The sequence below is a fragment of the Daucus carota genome, chromosome 3, assembly GCF_001625215.2.
Source record: "Daucus carota subsp. sativus chromosome 3, DH1 v3.0, whole genome shotgun sequence".
NCBI classification, from domain to species: Eukaryota; Viridiplantae; Streptophyta; class Magnoliopsida; order Apiales; family Apiaceae; genus Daucus; species Daucus carota.
The window spans coordinates 47,484,474-47,496,541 of NC_030383.2; the positions used below are offsets into that span (position 1 = coordinate 47,484,474).

At 33.7% G+C, this 12,068-nt stretch overlaps 1 protein-coding gene across 4 annotated transcripts; it reads right to left on the reverse strand.

Moving 5' to 3' along the window:
* Positions 1-3,457: 3,457 nt before the first annotated feature.
* Positions 3,458-12,068, reverse strand: LOC108214575 (protein IQ-DOMAIN 31). 4 transcript variants are annotated; one of them, XM_017386646.2, is made up of 8 exons: positions 11,915-12,068; positions 11,672-11,712; positions 10,390-10,496; positions 9,136-9,429; positions 7,938-8,135; positions 6,788-6,865; positions 5,521-6,547; positions 3,458-3,865 (listed from the first exon to the last, which is right to left on the reverse strand). In XM_017386646.2, exons 3-8 carry the CDS (start codon positions 10,462-10,464, stop codon positions 3,834-3,836), a joined length of 1,704 nt encoding a protein of 567 aa, XP_017242135.1. In that variant the 5' UTR covers positions 10,465-10,496; positions 11,672-11,712; positions 11,915-12,068; the 3' UTR covers positions 3,458-3,833. The 4 variants fall into 4 exon arrangements, with proteins under 4 accessions (XP_017242135.1, XP_017242137.1, XP_017242136.1 ...); XM_017386648.2 differs by having other exon boundaries at positions 10,390-10,477; positions 11,915-12,058; XM_017386647.2 differs by lacking the exon at positions 11,915-12,068 and adding an exon at positions 11,801-11,913.

Consider the following 12,068-nt stretch of genomic DNA (forward strand, 5'->3'; position numbering starts at 1 on the left):
ATAGAAAAAGAAATTGTTAGACCTCAAATTCATTCAAAATTAATTTAAATGGCACATGTCAAACATCTCAAAAAATTTATAAATCAAACATCTCAAATTTAAATGCTACATTTAAATTCATTAAATTTGTTTGACCGTAATAAATTCATATTATGATGAGATATTATATTTGTGCGGCGGATTTGTACCATTCATGGGTGGTCATAATTGATGGCGTATATCTCGACGTGTAAGAAACAATTTACCAATTTTAATTATTTTAGTGTCTAAACAAAGATCCTTCTTTGGTTGAAACTTTATTTTATTTTTTTACTTTACGAAATTTACATACACACATTTTTAGAAATAATTTATTTTTGGATATATTATCATTTATAATTTGTGTAATGTATATAATTTCTATATATGAACTTATGTTTTTCTTATTTCGTGTTCTTATTTCGTGTGTATTTTGCAGGATCTTTGGTAGAGATTTATATGGGTTTTTTCTCTCGGACATTAAATATTGTTATCTAAACGTCCGGAGATATCTTGCATATCTTTCGGTTAGATGATAATCTTTTTTGAATGAATGAAATTTCTTCAAGCTATTATTGTATCTGAAGATACAACTCATCTACGAATATGTAGACCCTGACAAAAAAAAATCTCAAATTCCATTATTAGTACAATTTTTTGTAATATAGGAATTTTGGATGCCCAGTATAATTCAAAATTAATTTAAATTGTACATACTTTTACATTGAAGTCTTCTTTTCGATACTTCCAAGATATTCCTCAATGGAATTTTTTGGGGAATACAGGTGGCCCGTTAGAGCTTGTCAAACTATCTTTCTAAAGTTTTAATTACTTTGTATTTTTAATATGCTCTTCGATATTCATCCTCTTTTATATGTTATTCATAAAAAAATCATATATTTTTAAAAAAAATATTTTGATAAGTTAATAATTGAATCTGTATTAGTTGTACTTGTCAGAAAATATAGGATGATAGTTTTAAAAGAAATATCTAATTTTTAGTATTCGGAGAGTAACAAGTAATTAGAAATTATTTTTTTCTAAAATTGACATGAAAATGAGAAAGAGCATGTACTTTTTTCTTGCATGTTGTCCCCGGACCAATTTTTGTAAAATCTAAGAGTACCTCCTACGGGCCACGCTATAAGTTTTTAATTAAAATGGAATAAATGATATCATAATAAAAATTATAAAATATATGAAAATTTTCCATTTCACGTGTACCTCTTAGAGGTCGTTTGGTTGAGTGATATCTGGAATCAAGTATGGGTTTCGTCCATTTCAAACCCATACCTGATGTTTGGTTGGCACAAAATAAATTTTCAAACTCATTCCTCAAACCCACAAGGTATGATTTTTGATACCCAAGGGATGAGGTGGGTATGAAATGAGGATATAGGTATCAGTTTTATATCTTATTTTTTGTCTCTATCTAAGCAATTATATATTAATATTTAATATAAAAATAATCAATAATGCAAAAATATATAACAATAATAATTTTATTAATATTTTAATTAATATAAAGAATTAATATAATTATCTTTAAAAATTAAATATATCAATTCCAGCAATCAACCAAACACATGATATCAGATATGATACCTTAAACCCATACCACTTTAACCCGATTCCTCATTCCAAACTCATATCACTCCGCGAACCAAACGACCCCTTATATGTTTAGAGCATCTCCAACCATGAAGACTCCTTAGCTAAAATCTTAATTGTCATACCAAAAATAAAAGTTATAGCTAATGGCTTCAAAAATTCATGCTCCAACCATTTCCACCTGTTATCAATAATTATAACCAACCTCCTATGTATGATTATATTTGTCGATCCGCTATAGGTCTGTAAGAAAATCTGTAGGAAGATTACACATCACTTAATATCATATTAAGTGATATATTCTATTTATAACAATCCAAAAATATCAATAACATACTATTTTTAATTATAGCCAACCAATATAGCTAATACCATCGAAGCAGTCTTATGCAAATTTTACATAATCTCTTACAGGTCCAATTTAGTCAACCATTATGTCAACGCCGTTGGAGATGCTCTTACAAATTTAAGTCAAATCATAATATTGTCTATATTTACTTACTGGACCTTAAACATAATCTCTTACAGGTCCAATTTAGTCAACCATTATGCCAACACCGTTGAAGATGCTCTTACAAATTTAAGTCAAATCATAATATTATCTATATTTACTTACTGGACCTTAAAATTGAGCATATCGATATTGGTTACATTTCTCTAGAAACCGTATAAAGATTTCACATGTATTATAATAAAATAATAATATTTTATATTTATAACAACATGAAATAATAATAATATTTTTTTAAGATATAGTCCGTCAATATATATATAATATCATGAAAACAAAATGTGTTACATATTTATCAAAGTTTACCTAATATCTTACCTATTCAATTTTTCAATCATGTTTAACTAATACCAAATGTTGTCATGTAACTCATAACTACTCGAAAATCACAATATAAATTTTATTTTTGAAAACAAAATTTTGGTTGTTCCCGAAGGAACTGAACCAAATCAAAATATTTTTTAGTTCCAGTTAGTTCTGGAATAAAATAGTAAATTCACTCCTCTCCCTGTTGATCACTCCACAATGACACACAAGAGCGTGTGCACACATATAATAATAACCAAAAGAACTTCAATTCTTGTGGATGGATTGAAGGCGGTGGCGGATGGTGGTTGAAGGTGAAGGCGAGATAGAGATCAGGAAAAATGCCCGCCATCTTTTTCCTATTTTCGTAATTGAGCCGTATTTTTATAAATCGGCACAAGCTGCAGTCACAATATTTTAAAAGACGGAACCGAATGTCAACCATCTTTTTGCTATTTGCAAAATTCAGCCACATTTTATAAATTTTTATAAATTGACGTAAACTGTAGCCACAAACATGTTATTTACTAAAATTTCACGTGATCACATGATCTATGTATGAAAAAATATATATTAAAAGAACCTTCTTTTTTTGGAGAGAGAAACCGAGGGAGAGATAAGAGAGAGATGAAATGAAACAAAAAGAGGTTTGTTTTTCATTGTTGAGCTTTGAGTTTCTCCCAAAAACTTTAGAGAAGCGTGTCCGAAGGATACAATTTTGAGGCTCAACCACAAAATATAAATTTAGCATGGTTGATCTCCAACCTAGCATGTTTTAAAGATGCATCTGACTAGAAGGCTTCTATGTAGCTAACCAGCCTTGACTTGTTCTCACTTTTCTAACACAACTAGCAACATAATAGTCCACATGTGTTCCCTTGTATTTCATTAATAATTATATAATCTATATTTTCTGCAAGACTTGGCCAACACGAGGAATCAACGGAACATATATCAAACACACAAAGCAAGCATCTAAGTAGTCGGATATGGCCATGAAGATCAGGAAAGTAGAGAAATTATGTAATCATATTGAAGTACATCCGAAAACAGGATCATTCCCAAAAAGTAAATAATCAAGGTTTTTCACATGTTTAGGCATGACCGGAGAGGGGACTACAATGCTCACATCAAACTCTAAACTCGGGATGAAAAGAAAACACAGGTTAAACAAAATCAATACAAACTGGGGAGGTCCATGACTATACATTCCACATAACACCAGATGACAGATAAATGTAAAGAGAGCAACAAAAAAATACACCAAACGGTTACCAATCGTCCGATCACATTCAGTTACTTCTGCAATAGATTTCTTATAACAAGAAAAATATATAAAGAACCAAACTGCAGTATAGTCCTTCTGTGCTACTATAAAGCCGGCCACTCACCTCCTCCAGCCACTCTGGAGCAACTTGTCTGTAATGAATATACACAAAAAGAATCAGAAAGTAACATATTACACCAAAACTACTGGTTTATTTCCTTTAACAAAAAAGAACAAGTAAATAAGAATATTGCTAGATATTGCAGATGACTAACAAGAACATAGAAAGTTTGATGACAAGTGTATAAATGCCACGTACAGAGATTAATGACTTAGTTCTTCAGATTCCTAGGCAAGCCAACTTCAAGTATAGAATTAAAATAGTTCTACTTAAAACAAAGGACTTTTAATGGCAAAAGAGATTTTCACGATTACATATTACCAACACATGACATGGCAGAAATTCAGAGACCTGTTGACAAACACAAAAGTCCCCTTGCTTTTTTGGAAGGATAACCGTTTTAGTTTGTAAACTCTTGTAACTAATGAAATAAATTTAAGAATAAAATGCATTTTGTGTACCTGCATTTTAAGTGAGGCACCACTTGCAATACTGCAATTCTAAAACCATCACATGCGATATATATATCACAGTTCATAACCCGATACAATTTATGTATTCCCATCTATTATTCTCAACGCCGTTAACAAATAAAGGGGTATTTGTGTAATTTCGCCTTTGTAATGACTCTTTTGTGCTTTTTTTTACTATTTAACGAAGTTGCAACCACTCCAAATCATTCTACAGCTTCACGCAACCCTAATATTCCAACAAATGTCTCATATGCTAGCTGGATAATTAGGGTTGCGTGAGGCGGCGGCTTCATTAAATAGCAAAAAGAAGCACAAAAGAGCCATTACAAAGGTAAATTACATTAATACCCCTTTGTCTGTTAACGACGTTAAGAATTATAGACGGGACTGCATAAATCGTATCGGGTTATGAACTATGATATTGCATGTGGTAGTTTTAGAAGTGCAGTATTACAAGTGGTGTCTCGCTTAAAGTGCAGGTATACAAAATGCACTTTACTCTTCTTGAAATTTTGAATGTATTATGATTCAATTAATTAAGGATTCTTCCTAACACCTTATAGTAATGGTTGTTGAAACCTTAATGTTGTCTTTGGTTGGAGGAATGAAATTGGAAGGAATGGAATGAAATTTGAGCTATATAATGGGTAAATGATCAAAATTTTCATTTTACCTCGTTCCATTGCTTACCATTTAAACTATAGGTCAAGCCCTCGCGTTTGAGAAGGAATGGTCCATTCTCCTCTATAACTATTTTCTTCTCAAATTTTATCATAGAAACTTTGTTTGAACTAACTCATTTTATTTAAATCTTCCCTCCTTTCATTGTTCCACTTTAATTTCACTCATTTCATTCCATTCTCCCCAACCAAACACAAGGGTTTAGGAGAGCTAATTGCCAAAACACTAGGAGATTAAAATTTACCTTAAAAGTTACAACTAAAGCGAAACAACTTCATAACAGTTGGGTATGGCCACATAGCCTAGAATGGAACAACTAGAGACCAGAATTTAGCTAATGACCAAAGCAAAACACCTTCAAAACAGTTTAGAGGGGTTCAATTGTGAACCAAGACCAAGGTCTGCAACAATCCTCTCAAACGACCAAAACTTGTTTATCAGTGATATACTTCTCTTTGATATTGATGATTAAATATTTTTCATGACAAAAATGCGAAGTAAAGGTAAAAGTGCCATAAAGATGTATTCATACCATCTCTAGAAGACGTGAGAGATCTGTTACTTTTGCTTGCGGTCTTGCCATTTGCTTGTAATGGCTTCTGCATACGAGGAGATGGAGTGCTAAGTTTGACATTGGTTGAGGCTGGCAGAGAATGCCTTCTGGTGAAACCGTTTTCAGCCTCTTCATCACCAAATCTTTGGGCTTCTTGTGCTCTAAGCTTTGCCTTCGCAGATTCAGTTGCTTGCATATAGCTTGGCAAGGTGGGCGAGTTCTGAGACACACTCTCAGGATATTCCGCCTTCACTGGATTGGATTTCCTCCTCCTCCTTTTCTGGCTTTCCTTGCTAGATTGATCTTCCTTATAAGTTTGATCCTCGTCAACCTTCAGACTGTTTTCTACCTTCTCATTATTTTCTAAAGGCTGTAGTTCAACAGCAGAGAGATTATCACACACCACGTCAACTGGCTTATCCAATGCCAATGACTCTGAAGGTGCTTCTGCCACAGGCTGTGTAGGCAATGCAACAGATGAATCACTTACTTTTATATCACTAGGCTTTTCAGAAGAAAGATCAGCTACCTGCTCGGAAGCATCATGCTTCGGGGAGCCGTGTGTTTTTTTCGGATTGATCGGTTTCTCAATTACAGTTTCAGGAGTATCAGTAGGCACTAAAGCAGTTGCGGAGATTTTTCTTAAATTACGTTTAACTTTCTCAAGTTCATTTTGGGGCTCTTGCACTGATTCCGGCTGATGGCCTAAAGATTTCCTTGGATTACGTTTGGGCTTTTCGTATTCTGAGGAATGCAATTTACTACTGTCACCATTCATTCCTGAGATCTTGCGAACACTTCTTTTTGGCCTAACTGCTTCTACTTCATCAGATTGCATACCAGCCTGCTTTCTCTTAGGTTTTGCATCAATAATCTTGTTTGGACGTGCGAGTGGTACCCAAAAACTAGACGAGGACCAACGCTCAAGCCACTTCCATGCAGAATTTGGTTCTCCTAAATCATACTGAAGACTTAAGGGCATTGCAGTAGGTGACGAAGATAGAAGCTGCATTAAACACAATGAAGCTGTCAATGTAAGTTTTTTTTCTATGATTTAGTTAACATAATCAAGAGAAGATAAATGTTCTTTGCATTATTTACTTCAGTAGATATAACCGGCTGGTCATTATATCTAGAAGCACTTGGGGATATACATCAAGAGAAAATAAATTCCCTCTCAAGGAAAAGAGATGTATAAAATAACAAATTAACAATAATATTTATATAAACTTAAAACACGAGATACCTTCCTAACAAAAGGATTGCTCGATTCCTTCAGTGTCCCAGGAAAAGTATTTGCTCGAAGCATGTCGAGTGGTTTACCCTGAAATACATATACAAACGTCAAGTTCAACGAGAAAGGTAAAAGTAATGATTGTTAAAAAGACAATAATTATTGACTTGACCACAATGAAGGAAACAGATGAAGAACATAGCTAATATTCTAGCATGGGACTTGAGTAGTCAGTATATAAATTAGTAGTACTTTTTAAAATCACTACTTCCTACACGTATGACCACAACTTTATAGCTTGACATAATAATCTTTTTCACATTTGCAATAATACATTAATCGTTCATTTTAAACCTTATTCCATTAATCTGATTATAAGTGATGCTGAGCTTCACTCAGCATCACAACAACAAAAAAAAAAGGATAACAAATAATTTTAAAAAATTCTTAATATGAAATTTTTTAGCTGAATCTATTAGAATTAAGAGAACGCTCTTAGAAATATCTATGATCCTTGTTGCTTCAAGCTAGGTTACCCTGACCTTTATCAATTATCCTCAAGTACCCATGTTTGACACTCAGTACCCAGAGATGGTCATAAACAATTGCACTTCATCTGGAGCCAAAAACATACAAAATTTTATGTTTCGCCAAGTCCACACTTGGACAGGTATTAATGTTTGAAGCTTCCGGAGACTTCAGGTAACAGGCTTCAAGATGCTTCAATGATTATCTCATTATTATCGACATATGACATGGAGTGGACCAAAGATATTTAAAGTAGATATTGAAGAACAAGATACTTCTAAAGCAGTTGTCGCTATGTGAAAACTTTTTCTGTTTATGTAAGTATCAGGATAGTACTTGGGTTTTTGCGGTTGTAAAAGGCCAATGCAAAGATATGAGAAAATCCCATGCATGTCAATTACTTGCCTACTTTTGCGATCAACTTTACAATAACAAGGTAAGAAAGAGTTAACCAGTAAACTAATCAGGTTGATTGTTAGTTCTGGATAAAAAATTGTTGATAATAACAGATCTTCCCAACTAGTACCTACAAGAATACGAAAAAAATGCATGCACCGAAAAACTATCTGGATCATACATAAGTTACGGTGTCAACAGGTACAATAAAACCACTTACAGGTCATAAAGTACTTACCACAGGTTCTCCAAACTTATATTGCACTTCACGTCCAACATCAGAAAGTCTGACAGCACGCCCTCGAACAAGTGCTTGAAACTTAACAATTGCATGCATGCATTGCAAAGTTGCAACAGCCTGTCTTCTAACCAAATGTCCGCGAACAAGCGCTTGCAGCCTTATGATGCCCTTCAGGGCCCAGAATGCCCTCCGCGCCTTCACATTATATGATGGAAAACAATCAAAAATTGAAGGAGAAGGCATATGACATTCAAGCAAGTAATGCTTATCTATACATCCCTAGGAGGGCCAGGGAGAGGGGGCATAAATATTTGTAATAAATAGAAAAAGACAAATCAATTATATAGCAATTGAAAAATCATTTATTTGTTACAGAAAAGAATCATCTGGGAGGTTAGAGTTATACAAGACTTAACAAGCTTCCAGGTACCAATCATATGTACTTTAATATGGAGTAAATTATTAATAGGTTGACCTCTTATCACATACACATCACAACATCTTACTCCAAATACAGTAATAAATTGCTTGCTTCACGGCTGCTGGCACTCCAGTTCATCAAATACAATTGGTGTCATAATTATGGAGAAAAGACGCCCAGGAAATTTTAAGAAAAAGACATGGAGCAAAGTTTATCGCAGATATATGCCTTTTACTTTATTGTCAGATCCTCATATGAAAGATTTCACACCACATTTCACATTAGAGCATAGTGATCGTATTGCAAGTATACAAGCTGGAACCAATTAAAAAATGCATTTGAAAGAGTTTACATGGTTGGGAATTGTCAAGAACACTGCCTAATGTTTAAACAAATTATCTAGGTAATAACTAATAGGGTTAAATGCATTTAATACAAGAGGGTGTATAGTTTAGGAAGTTCCAGCATCAAACTCAAGTAACAATACTACCACTATCTGGCTAATACGAAAATGTGCAAGGTTTGTCAACCACGAAACTCTTGCTGCAGCATCCAGCAAATAAGGTAAAGTTCCACAGTGATATACAGGTGAGTTTATGACAAACAACGCAATATCGAAGTTACTTGGCATTTAGAATTAAGCTTTCAGCATAATGAGAACAAGGGCTGTTAGAAGTCAGCATCACTAGTAGAGACAACAACATCAGCAGTTTTAACTGTGTACTTAATAACTGGTTAATCAGAATTGCGCTACATATTACAACAAAATATTACCAAGTATCCCCTGAAAGCTGCCTGTGCCTTCGTAGCAGCTTGGTGTTGCCTATTTAGTTCATCAGTGTCTGCTGAGCTTAGTGGCATGGTACCTTGATCATCTGCACCTTGCACCCCAGACAGTAAAGTAACCTCAGAAGTTGGAGCTCTGGTAACTTCTGTCGCACGTTCTGGCAAACCACCATTTGGGTTAGTGGTCTGCATAGCAGTCTCTAAGACAGCTGAAGGATTCTCAACCAAATCACTGGATGGTGCCCTAGCAACAGATGAAATCTTTCTCCCGCTTGTAACATCCTTCATGAAATTTTAACAATAAAATCATGGATTTAGCACTTGCAATACTGTGAGTGAATTGCAACTACAACCGAACAGAGTTGCTGGTCCTTAAGAATAGCAGTGTCAGAGCGTAAATTGTGTAGACACGCACACGCGCATATAAATTTGTCACCCCATTGCAGGTGTATTAGAAAATTGTGAGAAAAAAGGTAAAAGGAAAAAAAGTAGACAATTTAAAATGACCTAATTCAAACTAAAGCAGAACTCTTTAACTTGGTAAGCATTAGAGAGGGACAGAACTGTGAACATATAAGACATAGTCAGAGAGCAAACTGATAAGTAAGGTAGCTGCAGAGGGAGTTTGTGAATTAAAATCAAGTAGACTATGATGCTTGCTGGGAATTCTGGATCAAACAAGAGGCAGCATCTTATCAAAGTAACAGGCAGAGGATCAAACAACTTTTTTTTTGTAACTATCAAAGTATTAATACAAACGGACCAAAACAGAACAACAGTTGGCAATATGAGATCAACTCCATCAGACATGAGCGGCACAAATACTTGGAAGGTTCAAGATATCGATATAAAGCAAAATATATAGTTCCTATGTTAACACTGATACTTTATTACCCATAACTGTATCAACATCTAAATAAGATTCTTACAATTGTATGCTGACTGCACTCGAGCCACTTCTAGATACTTAGAACATTAGAAAGAAGAAATATGATCTTCAAGCACAGATCTCAGGCAAATAATATTTTTACTGCATATAATATGTATTAAAAATAGCAGAAAAGAGTAACTTCTATTCATTTTTGCCAAGTGAAAAATAACTTTTACATTTAAAGGCATATTAAAAGAAACAGTTATAATCAATTTTGAAGTGAGTGTTTCTGTAAGAATCACAGAATTACAGCAAAAACAATTTAAATCACAATTAGTGAGTGTTTGAAACTAGTATGAAATAATTCTTACTTTTGCTGCATTGGACTTGGAAGATTTCTTCCCAAAAAGCACAGTCTTAATCCATTTTCCTGGTGATTTACCCATTGCTCACTTGTCCCTGTCAGAAATAGTGCAACCTGAAATTGTAGCACTTACTTATTAAGCTTAAAAAACAATTCTAATTATTTGAAACCAATTATCACACATATTAAACCATGACACCTTCACATTGGCAACTAAAAGTGATATAACTCTCCGCAATATATTGTCAAATGAACTGATCAACTATCATACTGAATTACTAGCTACAGAATACAAGACAAGCTCGTTTATCTGGTAATGATCAATTGCTTGATACTTTTTTGTTAGGATAATACTTGTAAATTGATACTCCCTCTGTCCCATCCAATTCTTATCATTTGAAATGGACTGCTCGGCACGCATTTTAAGGCTCATAAAAAATATAGTTTCATAACTTATTTTTAAAATTTTCCTTTTCTGAATAAAAGTTTAAACATTAAAGTTTTATTCAGAAAAAGAAAATTTTAAAAATAAGTTATAGAACCATATTTTTCATGAGTCTTAAAATGCGTGTCGAACACTCCCCTCCAAATGATAAGAATTGGAGGGGACGGAGGGAGTACCTTTTGTCAAGACTCGTAAATTGATACTTCTTATGTATAAAGAGTATAAAAATCAAAACATTCTTCTCACTACAGTCAGATCCTGTGAGATCCCCCGAGATCATAACATGTCCATACTTACTACATAGTGTGTACAAGCATATTACTGAATAAAGTGAGAAACAGCTACAAATAAACATAAATCAAAACACTGGGATGTGCAGAAAAAATTAGACCAGACGACTACTACCATTTTCACAAAGATCAACTTTATGTCACTAAAATTAAAAATACTTAGCATGATCCAACAATAGAATCAACCGGCAAACTAAAGCACATTTTGCCAAATTCTGCCTCAATTTTGTAGATAATGCCACTGACACTGAGACGGTGAGATCTCACTGCTAACAAAAATCATAGAAAATGCTACATAGTCATATATATCAGCAATGCAAAACCCATGCTGAAAATACTTCACCTTTGCAAAAATTACCTTACAAGTTACAGCCTACTTTATAAATTAAATAATTCAAAACAATTCAACATAATCTAAAAAGAAACTGCAAAACAAACAAGACAACATATCCAAGCAATATCTTACAAGATCTAATAAATTCAAGGCTGTAAAACACTAAAATGCACAAAAACACACAGATCAAAACCCAATGTGCTTCAGATCTGGTAAATACCTGATAAACAAAGGAGATCTAACACCCAAAATCTCTCATATCTGGATAAAAAAATAAAAAAATTAGCTCAAAACAAAATAGAAAAAGATGGGTATTTGTAAATGAATCAGCTTTGCAGAAAATACAAACCCCCAGATAAAGAGAAAAAGCAAAGAGAAGAGGGTGAGCAAGATTAAAAAACAAGTACAATGAATATATAAATAAAAATAATCATAAATACAAGGTTGCATTGGCGTCAGAAACCTTGTGGGTTATTATAGTAGGGACCCTCTTCCCATCACGGTCTCCACCGTTTGTATAAAAAGCTTGTGTCTTTATATTTCTTGAATTTGTATGTATAGGTGTATGTATCTGTGAGTTCTTGAGTTGTGCTTAGTACACTGGTGTAATGTTGTTT

Bases quoted from the DNA above. Each gene is read 5' to 3' on its own strand.
- LOC108214575 (XM_017386646.2), bottom strand. From the start codon at position 10,464: ATGGGTAAATCACCAGGAAAATGGATTAAGACTGTGCTTTTTGGGAAG. The intron at 6,548-6,787 runs GTATCTCGTGTT...TGTTTAATGCAG, and splicing joins GCAATCCTTTTGTTAGGAAG to CTTCTATCTTCGTCACCTAC. The intron at 3,866-5,520 runs GTATGAATACAT...TATTCATTACAG, and splicing joins TCTCACGTCTTCTAGAGATG to ACAAGTTGCTCCAGAGTGGC.